The sequence below is a fragment of the Perca fluviatilis genome, chromosome 16, assembly GCF_010015445.1.
Source record: "Perca fluviatilis chromosome 16, GENO_Pfluv_1.0, whole genome shotgun sequence".
NCBI classification, from domain to species: domain Eukaryota; kingdom Metazoa; phylum Chordata; class Actinopteri; order Perciformes; family Percidae; genus Perca; species Perca fluviatilis.
This window is the reverse complement of record NC_053127.1, coordinates 1,504,922-1,517,087: the sequence shown is the minus strand read 5'-3', so window position 1 is coordinate 1,517,087 and position 12,166 is coordinate 1,504,922. Positions and strand designations below refer to the sequence as shown.

At 43.9% G+C, this 12,166-nt stretch overlaps 1 protein-coding gene across 1 annotated transcript; it reads right to left on the bottom strand.

Annotated features, from left to right (window-relative positions):
* Positions 1-9,649: 9,649 nt before the first annotated feature.
* LOC120544229 (protein ALP1-like) lies at positions 9,650-11,503 on the bottom strand. The gene is made up of 2 exons (XM_039777854.1): positions 11,238-11,503; positions 9,650-10,657 (listed from the first exon to the last, which is right to left on the bottom strand). The coding sequence occupies exons 1-2, from the start codon at positions 11,373-11,375 to the stop codon at positions 9,650-9,652; spliced, it is 1,146 nt and encodes a 381-aa protein (XP_039633788.1). The 5' UTR covers positions 11,376-11,503.
* Positions 11,504-12,166: the final 663 nt, after the last annotated feature.

Here is a 12,166-nt window from a genome sequence, read left to right as displayed (position 1 = left end):
ATGACCAAATAATCTTCAGTGTCAAATCTTTAGCTCTAATAATCAAGTTATGTGAGTGGAACCTCTTTAACTTTACACTCAGTAGGAGGCATCTTCTTCTAGGTTTCAGAAGGTAACATACTATAATGGTTTAACTGAATAGATTATTTTTCAGAACTTTCTAACCTATCAATTGTCCCTAATATTGTTTGTATGGGACATTCCCGCCTGGGAAATTGACAACAATCCCCCATCATCCTCCAGCTCTGCCTCTGACATAGAGGGCGTATTAGTCGGATTCAGGAGTTCCTCAAAGTGCTCCTTCCACCGCCCTATTACCTCCTCAGTTGAGGTCAACAGTGTCCCCTCCTTACTGTACACAGCTTGGATGGTTCCCCGCTTCCCCCTCCTGAGGTGGCGGACAGTTTTCCAGAAGCACCTCGGTGCCGACCAAAAGTCCTTCTCCAAACTTCTCCCACACCCACTGCTTTGCCTCTTTCACGGCAGAGGCTGCAGCCCTTCGGGCCCTTCGGTACCCTGCAACTGCCTCCGGAGTCCTCTGGGATTACATGTCCCGGAAAGACTCCTTCAGTCGGACAGCTTCCCTGACCACCGGACTTTAACATAGATTTTAAAAAACAAATACACAGCAATAATATATAAAAGATCAACTGTACAGTGTTAAAGTGCAAAAAGTGCAATAAAAAAGAGAAATGATTGTCTATGTTAGAGAGATTACAGAGGGGGAGTGTTCAACTCTCCGAGGGAGGTGTTGTAAAGTTTAATAACCACAGGCAGGAAAGATTTCCTGTGGCGCTCTGTGGTGCATCTGGGTGAGAGGAGTCTTCTGCTGAAGGTGCTCCTCTGCTGGGCCAGTGTGTCGTAGAGAGGGGGACAGAGGTGTCAAAAGTATTCACATTCATTACTCAAGTAGAAGTACAGATACTAGGGTTTGAAAAGACTTTTGTAGAAGTTGAAGTATCAACTCAAGCTTTTTACTTAAGTAAAAGTGTAAAAGTACTGGTTTCAAAACTACTTAAAGTATAAAAGTAAAAGTAATGTAAGGCAGAGATCTTCGACAGGGGGTCCTCGGAGTCATTGCAGGGGGGCCTCCAAATTATTGTAAATTTGAGTCTTTTTATTATCTTTGAGTCTTTTAAAATTAAAATGCCTTAACATAATTCCAACATATTATTAGCACATATAAATTCCCACTGATGATAGGCTTACTGGCCTATAGGTAAGGTAGTCCCTAAGATATCAGCCCACAGATACAGTTAATCCTAGATTTACTGTGCCACATACAGTATGTACCATTAAAATATGATTTATAAAATCATGCCAACAATTAATATTTTAATAGCTTATGAAAAAAGGGTATGTAAGAACGCTTTAGGTTGCCCTAACAGTTATTGTAGGCCCAGTTTAATATGCAACTTAATTTCATACAATATGTAGTAGGGGGTCCCTGCTACATCTCACTTTAAGTAAAGGGGTCCTTGCCATTAAGGACAACAGCTTAACCCCAAAATGTTAGGACAAAATCATATAACTATAATAATATTATATTAAAATCATACCTGCAAACTCAGAAGGGCTGAAAAAGGTGACACATCTCTTCTGTGTTTTTCAGACAACGGCAGCTACAGTCTGGTATTAGAATCCTCTCCAGTGAAATACAGACACACTTTTACACCGTTTAGCTGTCAGAATTTTAACTGTGTTAACTGCAGCTGCTAGCTAACACTAGGCTAACGTTGCTGCCAACTGTAGTGTTAACTAGCGTCCCGTGCGGCGATGTTTCAGTTCCCTCTAACGTCCGTATTCGGAGCATCAGAGAGAAGCGCAGGCATTTAAGTGGCACCTACATAAGGCACCGAAATCCGCGTTGCTATTCGGTCCGGTAGATAACGGTCGTTAAGGCACCGGTGGCGTATTAGCACCGGGTCTGTGCAGGTTTGATGGATCGCGTACAAACCATATATATGTCAATGGTACAAACCAATAGGGTGTCAGAATGGCTATGTTTATACTTCTCATCCAACCACAATCAGCTTCACTCTCTCCGGATGGAGCGATCTCGATAGGGTTTTTTGAGTGTGTGTGTTTGAACGATGACGAGCCGGAATGAAAACAAGCCGAACTGAAATATGAGTAACGAGGCTATTTTCAAAATGTAAGGAGTAGAAAGTACAGATAATTCCGTGAAAATGTAAGGAGTAGAAGTAAAAAGTATGCTGTAAAATAATTACTCCAGTAAAGTATAGATACCCAAAAATTCTACTTAAGTAAGGTAACGAAGTATTTGTACTTCGTTACTTGACACCTCTGGAGGGGGGGAGACATTATCCAAGATGGACTGAAGCCTGGACAGCATCCTCCTCTCAGCCACGGTCGTCAGTGTGTCCAGCTCCTCCCCCACGACATCACCAGCCCTCCTGATCAGTTTGTTCAGTCTGTTGGTGTCTGCTACCTTCATCCCACTGCCCCAGCATGTGACAGCGAAGAAGATAGCACTGGCCACAACAGACTGATAGAACATCCTCAGCATCGTCCGGCAGATGTTAAAGGAGCTCAGCCTCCTGAGGAAAAAGATTTGACTTTGGCCCTTTTTGTAGACAGCCTCGGCATGTCTAGTCCAATCCAGTTTATTGTTTAAGTACACCTCCAGGTACTTGTACACCTCAACAGTGTTCACAGGGAAAGGGGTCCCAGATGATTTCGCCCTCCTCAGATCCACTACAAGCTCCTTAGTTTTTGTCACGTTGAGCTGCAGATGGTTCAGCCCACTCCAAGTGACAAACTTGCCCACAACAGGCCTGTATTCAATCTCATCTCATCTTTTCTATCCAGCCAATTATTGCTGAGTTACCAGAAAACTTTGAAGGGGGGGGGGGCGCGGAGAAAAAGAGGGAGGAGGGGGAAAAAAAAAAGGAAAAAAAAAAAAAAAAAAAAGGGAGGTCTTTTTTTTCCACCCATGTGGGGGGGGGGGAGGGGGGGGGGGGGGAAGAAAAAAAAAAAAACCCTGTGGAGCCCCAGTGTTGCTGACCACCCTGTCAGACACACAGTTCTTTAGGCATTGACACCTCGCTTCAACACATCAGGACAGAGCTGGAGAGGCAGGGGACTACAGTAAGAGATTTAATACAGCGACTAGACGAGGCGCAGTGAAAGCCTGCATTGATGACCAGAGGAAATTTGAGTTAAAGTTGGCTGAACTGGAAGACTGAATCATTGGGCTGAAAGAGGGCAGCGAAAAAGACAACCCAGTTGGATTTTTGCAAAAACAGTTGCCAAACTAGATCCCCTCCTTATGGAACAGAGCTACCATCGAAATTAACAGGGCACACAGAATCTGCAGCAAGGGGACAGCAACCACGGAGTTAACCACGGAGGGAGAACACTCATATTCACTGCACCCGAAGAAGCGGACAGGTTCTGTCGGGATGTGGACATGAATGAGGGGGACGTTACGCCCGCGCTGGATGCTTCGCGACCGGACCAGGAGCTGCCATCAGACCCGGAGGGCGGCAGATTTGAGCTGGAGTTTTTGTGCGAGCTGCGTTTGATGTGGCCACGTATCCAGAGATGGAAGGGGGTCTGCGGTCTCGGAGGGTTAGGGGATTTATTTTATGTTTTATGTTTTCACCACGGTTCATCACCGGTAGGATACTCAAGACATATATACGTGTACATTTTGAAAATGGTTGAACTTTCAATCCTTTCTGTTAACATCAGGGGGCTAAACGGGCCGATCAAACGAGCTAAATTCCTGGATTATTTAAGAAGAGAAAATATAGACGTGGTGCTTATTCAAGAATTACATTTACGTGAAAGAGTTGTAAATCGTCAACAAAATAAATATTTCAAAGTTGCTGCTGCATCTAATGATGACACCAGACCCAAGGACGTCATTGTTTTGCTGTCACGGAGAAGCACACTCACCATAGACAAAAATAGTAAAGACTCTTCAGGCAGGATATCATATATATGTACTACGATAAGGAGTAGGAAAATAGCCTTTGTCTCAGTATATGCACTGGCTACATATGATGAAGGCTTTTTCCCGCGCCTAACCAATGAATTGCTTTCTCTTAATGAATACTCACTAATTATAGGGGGAGACATGAATGCGGTACTAGACTTAAATCAAGATAGATTTGCGGTTGTGGAATTCCACGATCTTACAGATATATGGAGAATGCACAATCCTACTAGCAAGGATTACACCTTTTTTCCACATGTCACCGCACCCACTCCCGCATGGATTATTTGTTGTGCTCCGGTGTACTAAAGGCAATGTTCCACACAATAGCAATAGAACCAGCAATCCTGTCTGACCACAATGCGCTGATAACCACAAATCTAGAAGGAGGCAATTCAATAATTCCCTTCTCCAAAACACAGCTTTTAATACAGAATTTGGAGTCAAACTAGCGGAGTTCATATCAATTAATGCTGACTCAGTTTCGGACCCAGCGTACATCTGGCAAGCCACTAAAGGATTTATTAGAGATTTCACATCTTCCTTTGCAGCAAATTTGAAGAAAAAGAGAGAGGCAAGGATTGCGGAGTTGGACGAACGTTGTAAATTGTTAGAGCAATCTCTTAAGACTTGTTTTCCTGAATCTACACATACTCTTTTAGTCACAAATCGAGCAGAGCTAAATGACTTGCTAAAAAGGAGAGCTGGATTCATAATGCACAGAGTGAGGCAAAATTACTATTTCAACAGCTGTAAACCAAGCCAAATGCTTAACAAAGCCAAGTCATCGACTGTAGACCTATGGAAAAAACGCAGCAGCACAGGTATCGGTCCTGGTGACCTCAACACCACAAGAAATTAGAAGAGAGCGCTTAGACAAGGTGGGATTTATGTTTAAAAAAATGATCAGTTCACTACTTGCATTGACTTTTGGGTGTTTTATTCAAATATAAAGCATTTATAAAAGAATATTGAAAAAAGTGACAAAAACGTGCAGAAGAGGAACTTCGATTTCTTTGTCGATTTCTTCTGCACTTTATTTCTTCATTTTTTTATTTAGCTTATTTGCTTTTTCTTGTTAACTTTTTGCTTCAACTGAAATAAAAATACCTGTGTCCGTGTTGGACAAGGGAACCAAAAGAAGCTTGTAAATCTTTTGTGCCTTTTTAGAAGACTTTTTTCCTTTTTCTCCTTTTCCTCCACTCCGGCCGTGTGAGAGGGAGACACTCCTACAGGGTGCGCTGTGGCCTCCTCTAGAACTGCTTGTGGTTTGCAGCAGCCCGCTGGGCCGACCTGAAAAGCAGACCTTTGATTCTCCAGCTGAGCGGAACCTCCTGTGACCCTGGAGAAGTAGCCGCCGAACGTGAGTAATCAATTGAAATCATTTGATTGTGAAGATCTCCTGAATGCAGTGTTTTTCACATACAGGAGACATCTAGGTTGTCAATCAAAGCCTCTCGTCTCGTCATCGGGTTTCCCACCGAGGCGAGGGCCCTTTAATACGGGTGTGTGTCTCTCTAAAAATAAACTAAAATATAGGGAGGTATCTGAAATAACTCCTTTCAATATAGGCTTAATCATACGCTCCGCTGACAGTAACTGGTGTTGCTGTACGGCAGAAGAGGGCTTAGAAGCGAGGGTTATTCGAGTGGAAGAATAAAGGGGTTGGCTTTAAAAGAAAAAAGTGATACGAAGCCTCAATAACTGTCACATCGCTCTACAGTACCAAGGGTACCAAGGTTACCAGAGGGAGCAGCCAAAAACCACAGGTAGGTCACAGAGTCCCAACCATACATATCTATACGTAGAGACCGCCTCCAGCTTGTGAGATGCATCTCTGACTAGATCTATCTATCTATCTATCTATCTATCTATCTATCTATCTATCTATCTATCTATCTATCTATCTATCTATCTATCTATCCGTCCAGATGAATAATGAAGTCCCTCCATCTACATCGCTACGTTTTGGTTTTAGAAAGGAATATCTTCTGCTACGTTTCACCCTCTCATTCCCCCTGCTCTCGTGTATTCCCCCCCTCCTCTTATTCCCCCTGACCTGGTGTATCCCCTCCTCTCATTCCCCCTGCTCTGGTGTTTCCCTCCTCTCATTCCCCATGTTCTGGCGTTTCCCCCTCTCATTCCCCCTGCTCTGGCGTTTCCCCCTCTCATTCCCCCTGCTCTGGCGTTCCCTCCTCTCATTCCCCATGTTCTGGTGTTTCCCCCTCTCATTCCCCCTGCTCTGGTGTTTCCCCCTCTCATTCCCCATGTTCTGGTGTTTCCCCCTCTCATTCCCCCTGCTCTGGCGTTCCCTCCTCTCATTCCCCCTGCTCTGGTGTTTCCCCCTCTCATTCCCCATGTTCTGGCGTTTCCCCCTCTCATTCCCCCTGCTCTGGTGTTTCCCCTCTCATTCCCCCATGTTCTGGTGTTTCCCCCTCCTCATTCCCCTGCTCTGGTGCTTCCCCTCCTCATCCCCCTGTTCTCGTTGTTTCCCCTCTCATTCCCCCATGTTCTGGTGTTTCCCCTCTCATTCCCCATGTTCTGGTGTTTCCCCCTCTCATTCCCCATGTTCTGGTGTTTCCCCCTCTCATTCCCCCTGTTCTGGTGTTTCCCCCTCTCATTCCCCATGTTCTGGTGTTTCCCCCCTCATTCCCCATGTTCTGGTGTTTCCCCCTCTCATTCCCCATGTTCTGGTGTTTCCCCCCTCTCATTCCCCATGTTCTGGTGTTTCCCCCTCTCATTCCCCCTGCTCTGGCGTTCCCTCCTCTCATTCCCCCTGCTCTGGCGTTTCCAAGCCCCTAAAACTCTTCTGACCCGTTCTGGTTCTGAATCTGCGGGGTTGTGTTTCAGACCTTTGGCAACGCTGACACTGACGCCAACATCTCTCCTCCTGATTGGGTCTTATCGGTCACAACATCTCCTTCTCTGAGACTAAGGCTGAATCCGAATCCTCCCCTTATCCCTAACCCTTTGTCTTATCCCTCGTTGTGCGCGTTCACGTGAGAGCTAGTGCTGTCCGAATCCTCATCTTGATCGAGTGTTAGGGCTTAGGGGGAGGGTCAGATGTCCCTTCCGACCAAGTAAGAAGGCGAGCTTACTTCGCCACATTGCACAACAAGGAACATGGCTGCCAGGTCGACCAGAGAGACCCATAAATGTAAGTATTCTCGGCTTAAAGAATAGTTTTAAAAATTCCGACGGTGTTGTTTTGTGCTCTACACAGTCCTGTACATATATAGTTGCAACCATGTTCTTATTGAAACGTTTTTAAAAATCGCTAGTTTGCTAACGTTACATTGCTGATTTCAGTCCCACATTTCTCATTTGAATGGACTCCATGCATGTTTCCAGTCCAGTTAGCTATGTGCTTTGTTCTGGGGCCGTGGGAGAGGCAACTCTAGCCACGATGTCTTTTATTTTTTTTGGGGGGGGGGGGGACGTAACTGTAGCCACTAGCTAGCTAGCTATGTGCTTTGCTGTGGGGAAGGGGATTCGTAAATATTATTTTGTCGTTTGTCTGTACGAGTCGAGTCCTGCTATGTGCTTTGTTCTGGGGGGGGGGAGAGACAACTCTAGTCACGATGTGTTTTGGGGGGGAGACGTAACCACTAGCTATGTGCTTTGCTGTGGGGAAGGGGATTCATAAATATTATTTTGACGTTTTACTGTACATCCTGTATCGCACAGGGACGCCAGAGGAAACCCGGCAGCTGATCTTTTTTCGGACTGAAAAGGAACCAAAGTTTCTAAAATCAAAATATGCCGCAAAACAACTATGGGAGTGAGTCATACATTCATTATTGTATTGGTACTGTATATTTGTAACTGTTACTGTATTGTAATTTGTAATTCATTCCTGTTCATTTACATTGTTGTTGGTTATGATACAGGACGCTGGTGAAAGAAATGGGTTTGGAGGGAAAAGTGACTGGCCAACAGGCAGCCAAGAAGTGGGAGAATCTGAAACAAAAATACAAGGTATGTGATGTTCTGTTAAAGAAAAAAAATCTGCATCTTCAATCTCAATACGATGTAATGAATGCATACAGTATGGTTGTAGGCATGATTATAGTGTGTGTTGTGTGTCCTTCCAGGAACTAAGAACTCCCAGAACAGGGTACGGTACGGACAGAGGGGAAGTGACCGCTGCAACCTGGCAATTTTATGAGGACATGCACGAGTTGTTGGGTGCCAGGCCCTCAGTCGACCCTCCTGTGTTGGTGGCATCCTGTTATGTTGATCCCACGCCAATCCTCATGGTATGTAATGCAGTAAATTTTGTGGTCTGTATTGTGTGTGTGTATATATATATATATATATATATATGGAAATGATATGTGTGTGTTTATAACACACACATATCATTCCCACATGACATGGTCAAAAACATTTGTGGATTGTAAATCAAGATCTATCTTGTTCCTTTAGGAGCCCTCATCCCCAGCTAGCAGCTCCAGCAGTAGCAGCTCTGCAGTCAGCAGGTCACCACTGCCAAGTCCCTCGCCTGCAAAGAAAAGAAAAAGAAATGCCATCCTGGATTTCCTCACTGAGGAGTCCAACAGGGAGCAGCGGCGCCACGAGGAGAGCGAGGCCGAGAACAAGGCAAACACACGGCAGTTGTTGTCCCTCCTTGAGAGGATTGTTGAGAAATTGTAGTAGTAGTTTTTTTATTTTTTATGGCTGCCATTTGCAACTTTTTTTGCCACGTTTTTTTTTTGAGTTTTCTACATTTGACTGCCTTTTTTTTTTTTTTTTAAACAGTCATGTACCTCATGTATAGTATTTATTCTTTTTGGCTGCCTTTTGCAAAACTTTTTTGAGTTTTATACATTTGAGTGCCTTTTTTTACTGTCATCTACCAATATTGTTAATATTATTGCCATTGCACTGAACTGCCTTGCACTACATTCATATTTAAATCTCAGTACACTTGATATTGCACTATTTCTACCCTGTTTAAAATTACTGTATATGTTTGACTTTTTGCACTGACTAATGTCCTGTTTTTATTCTGGCCAATAAAGCTATATTGTTATATAATGTTTTGCCCATTTCCTTTCATTGGTCAAGTCATATTTGTGCAATCGAAACTTGAATTAACTATTTGGGGGGTCTAACTGATATGTATTAAGATAAGATAAATTGTATTAATCACACATTGGGGAAACTCCTAAGCACTGTTTGGATACTGACTCATATTGAGAGACAATAATTGTGTTAAGTTAAAAGCCTCTGATGTAAAGCGGCTGACGAAGCTGGTGAGTGAAATAACTGTAAACACATTGTAACACACACGCTTCTTTGCACATCTCATCCCAATCTATTCAATGTGTTATATTACAGTAATTCAATCATATTGTGTGAAGGCGTATTATGAGCCTTTCATAAAAGCAAGTAGAATCATGCCAACAGAACACTTTTTTCTTATTACTTAAGCACATCATTTAAATGAAGCAGTGGTTACAACAACCACAGAGACTAACCATAACTTAGTAGTTGAATAAATCTGAGTCAATAGTCAAATAAATCAATGTCTTTCTGAGCGTGTGACATTCAAAACCATGATAACTGACACAGATATACAAAACACCATGCATTGTGTATACAAATGCTTATTGCAAACAGACCTAAGTAGTACACATACATAAAAGAACATAAACTATAAAATGTATACACTGGTCATGTTCATGGTGCTTGCACATTGCCTGAAACTAATGCATCATTCCCAGAGGTTTCATTGTATGCCATGTGTCCACGGGGAGGTTGGGCGTCATCCATAAGAATGTCTTCATCCGGAACCAGTGTGTCACCATTGTCCATACACACATTGTGCAAAAAGGCACATGAAGCAATTACTTGGGGTGCAAATGTGGGCTTCACCTCCAAAGCTCTGAAAAGCGTTGACCTCCATCTGGTCTTCATCATGGCGAACGCCCTTTCAATTATGCTGCGCCCCCTTGACTGGTAGTAGTTGAATCGCAGTTGTACTTCTCCATGCACTGGCTCCTTGAATGGGGTGATGAGGCAAATCGGAGTTTCCAAACAGGGATACCCACCATCACCCAGGAGGATGTAGCCTGTTGGGGGATACCGTCTTGTGGTGTAAAAACTGCTGTTTTTCAGTATCCGTGTGTCATGGACAGACCCCGGATACCCCACAAAAATGTCCAGAAACCTGTCATTCGAGTCACATATTGCCTGCATGTTGATTGAGTAAAAGCCTTTATAATTCAAATAGTCCAATCTGTGATGCTGTGGTGGTTTTATACGTATGTGGCTGCCATTGATTGCTCCAACCACATTGTGGAATGCAGGGGTTCCAGAAATGTTGACAAATCCCTGACCCACTGCAGGCAGGTCCACTGTTTGAGGGAAGTCGATTGCTCTCCTCAGATTGTCCCATATGTTCTGGGCCACTCTGTGGATGATGTCATGAACTGTGGCCTTCGGCACATTAAAGACACGGGCCACCACCCGATAAGAGAGTCCATGTGCCAGCCAATAGGTGTATATGAGTACCTCAAGCTCATTACCCCAGCCATGGTCCTGCTCCCTGTGCAAAAGCCTCTGTAAGCTGTGCATCGCTCTTCTGGTGAGGCGGAAATCCTGCCTCAGCTCAGTCTCCACATCGAACCACAGGCGCAGTATAGGCATGTTGTGGTGTATGGCACAGTATGTTGTTGGCTCACCAGTCTGGAAAAGAAAACCATTTCACACCATTAATGGGCTGAGTTGGAAAAATCAAACTTTCAAAACCTTCAAACTACTTTTAAACCATCTCCCCTTCGCCACAACAATAGCACATAGTGGCTAAAGTTACGTCCCACCCCCCCATCCCAAAAAAAAAACATCGTGACCAGAACAAAGCACATAGTGGCTACAATTACGTCTCCACCCAAAAATAAAACACATCGTGACTACAGTTGTCTCCCCCAGAACAAAAACGCGCGCAGGAGCACGCTGGACGTATACAAAACACCGACAAAATAACATCCCCCCCCCTTCCCCACAACAAAGTACATAGCTAGCTGGCTACGCTACGTTTAAGCAACACAAACCCTAAAAAAAAACACATCGTGGCTAGAGTTGTCTCCCCCCAGAACAAAGCACATATTAGGGCTGGACTGGTACAGAAAAATAATCGAGAAAATAATACTTATACACATAGATATGTAATGGTTTCGTATTACAATATAATACAGTCCATGTAATATACACGAGTCCAGCTCGGCTAGCTACACCATAACGTTGTTTGCAGCGAATCCATACATACCATAAACTGATCCACCAGCATTCGTAGGCGTTGTAGACGTCTTCTTCTCCTCGCATGATTTCTTCTATTTGTTGCAGACAATCGCAAAAGAATCACTATAACCAATGCAATCGACATGCGCACACTTGCAGACGGCATCTTGGATGTTTGTGATCAACTTGTCGCCTCTGGTGACGTAACAGCCAGCTAGCGACAATGCTTGATGACGTAACCGTAACCAAGTAGTGTCCGATTTCTTAGGGATATGTCTCCTCCCCTAGCCCTTAGCACTCTGCGTGTAGGGCCTAGGGTTAGGGATAAGACAAAGACAAAGGGATAAGGGGAGGATTCGGATTCAGCCTAAAGCTACTAACGTTACCATGGTAACTACCAGCAGTGGGAGGAGTCTCCATGCTGCCTCCTGTTTATGTCCAGTATACCAGGATGATGAGGAGATATTTTGGTTAGGGCGTGTTAGTGTAAACAGAGATTAGTTCTTCTACTAGAGATAAAAACACTCGGTGCACCGAGATCACTTTGGATCCAAACTCATAGACTTAAAAACCAAAACGTAGCGCTGGACATGGAGCAGGGGTTCAATGTGCTGGTTTAAAAACTAAACTTTGATTAAATGAAATAAAGAGATACAGTTAGTGTTCAGAGTCAGCAGAGGGAGCCAGAGCCCTGGAGACAGCTTCTGATGTGAGAGTGTGTGTGTGTTTTTATGTGTGTGTCTGTTTATGTTTGTGTGTGTGTGTGTGTTTATGTTTGTGTCTCTGTGTCTGTGTCTGTGTGTGTGTTTATGTTTGTGTGTGTGTGTGTGTCTGTGTGTTTATGTTTGTGTCTGTGTGTGTGTCTGTGTGTTTATGTGTGTCTCTGTGTCTGTGTGTGTGTGTGTGTTTTTATGTGTGTGTCTGTGTGTGGGTGTTTATGTTTGTGTCTGTGTGTGT

What these genes read in the sequence shown, in the direction of transcription:
- LOC120544229 (XM_039777854.1), bottom strand. Translation starts at nt 11,375, where the DNA reads ATGCCGTCTGCAAGTGTGCGCATGTCGATTGCATTGGTTATAGTGATT. An exon ending in TGCTGGTGGATCAGTTTATG is followed by an intron (nt 10,658 to 11,237) that starts GTATGTATGGAT and finishes TTTCTTTTCCAG; the next exon opens with ACTGGTGAGCCAACAACATA.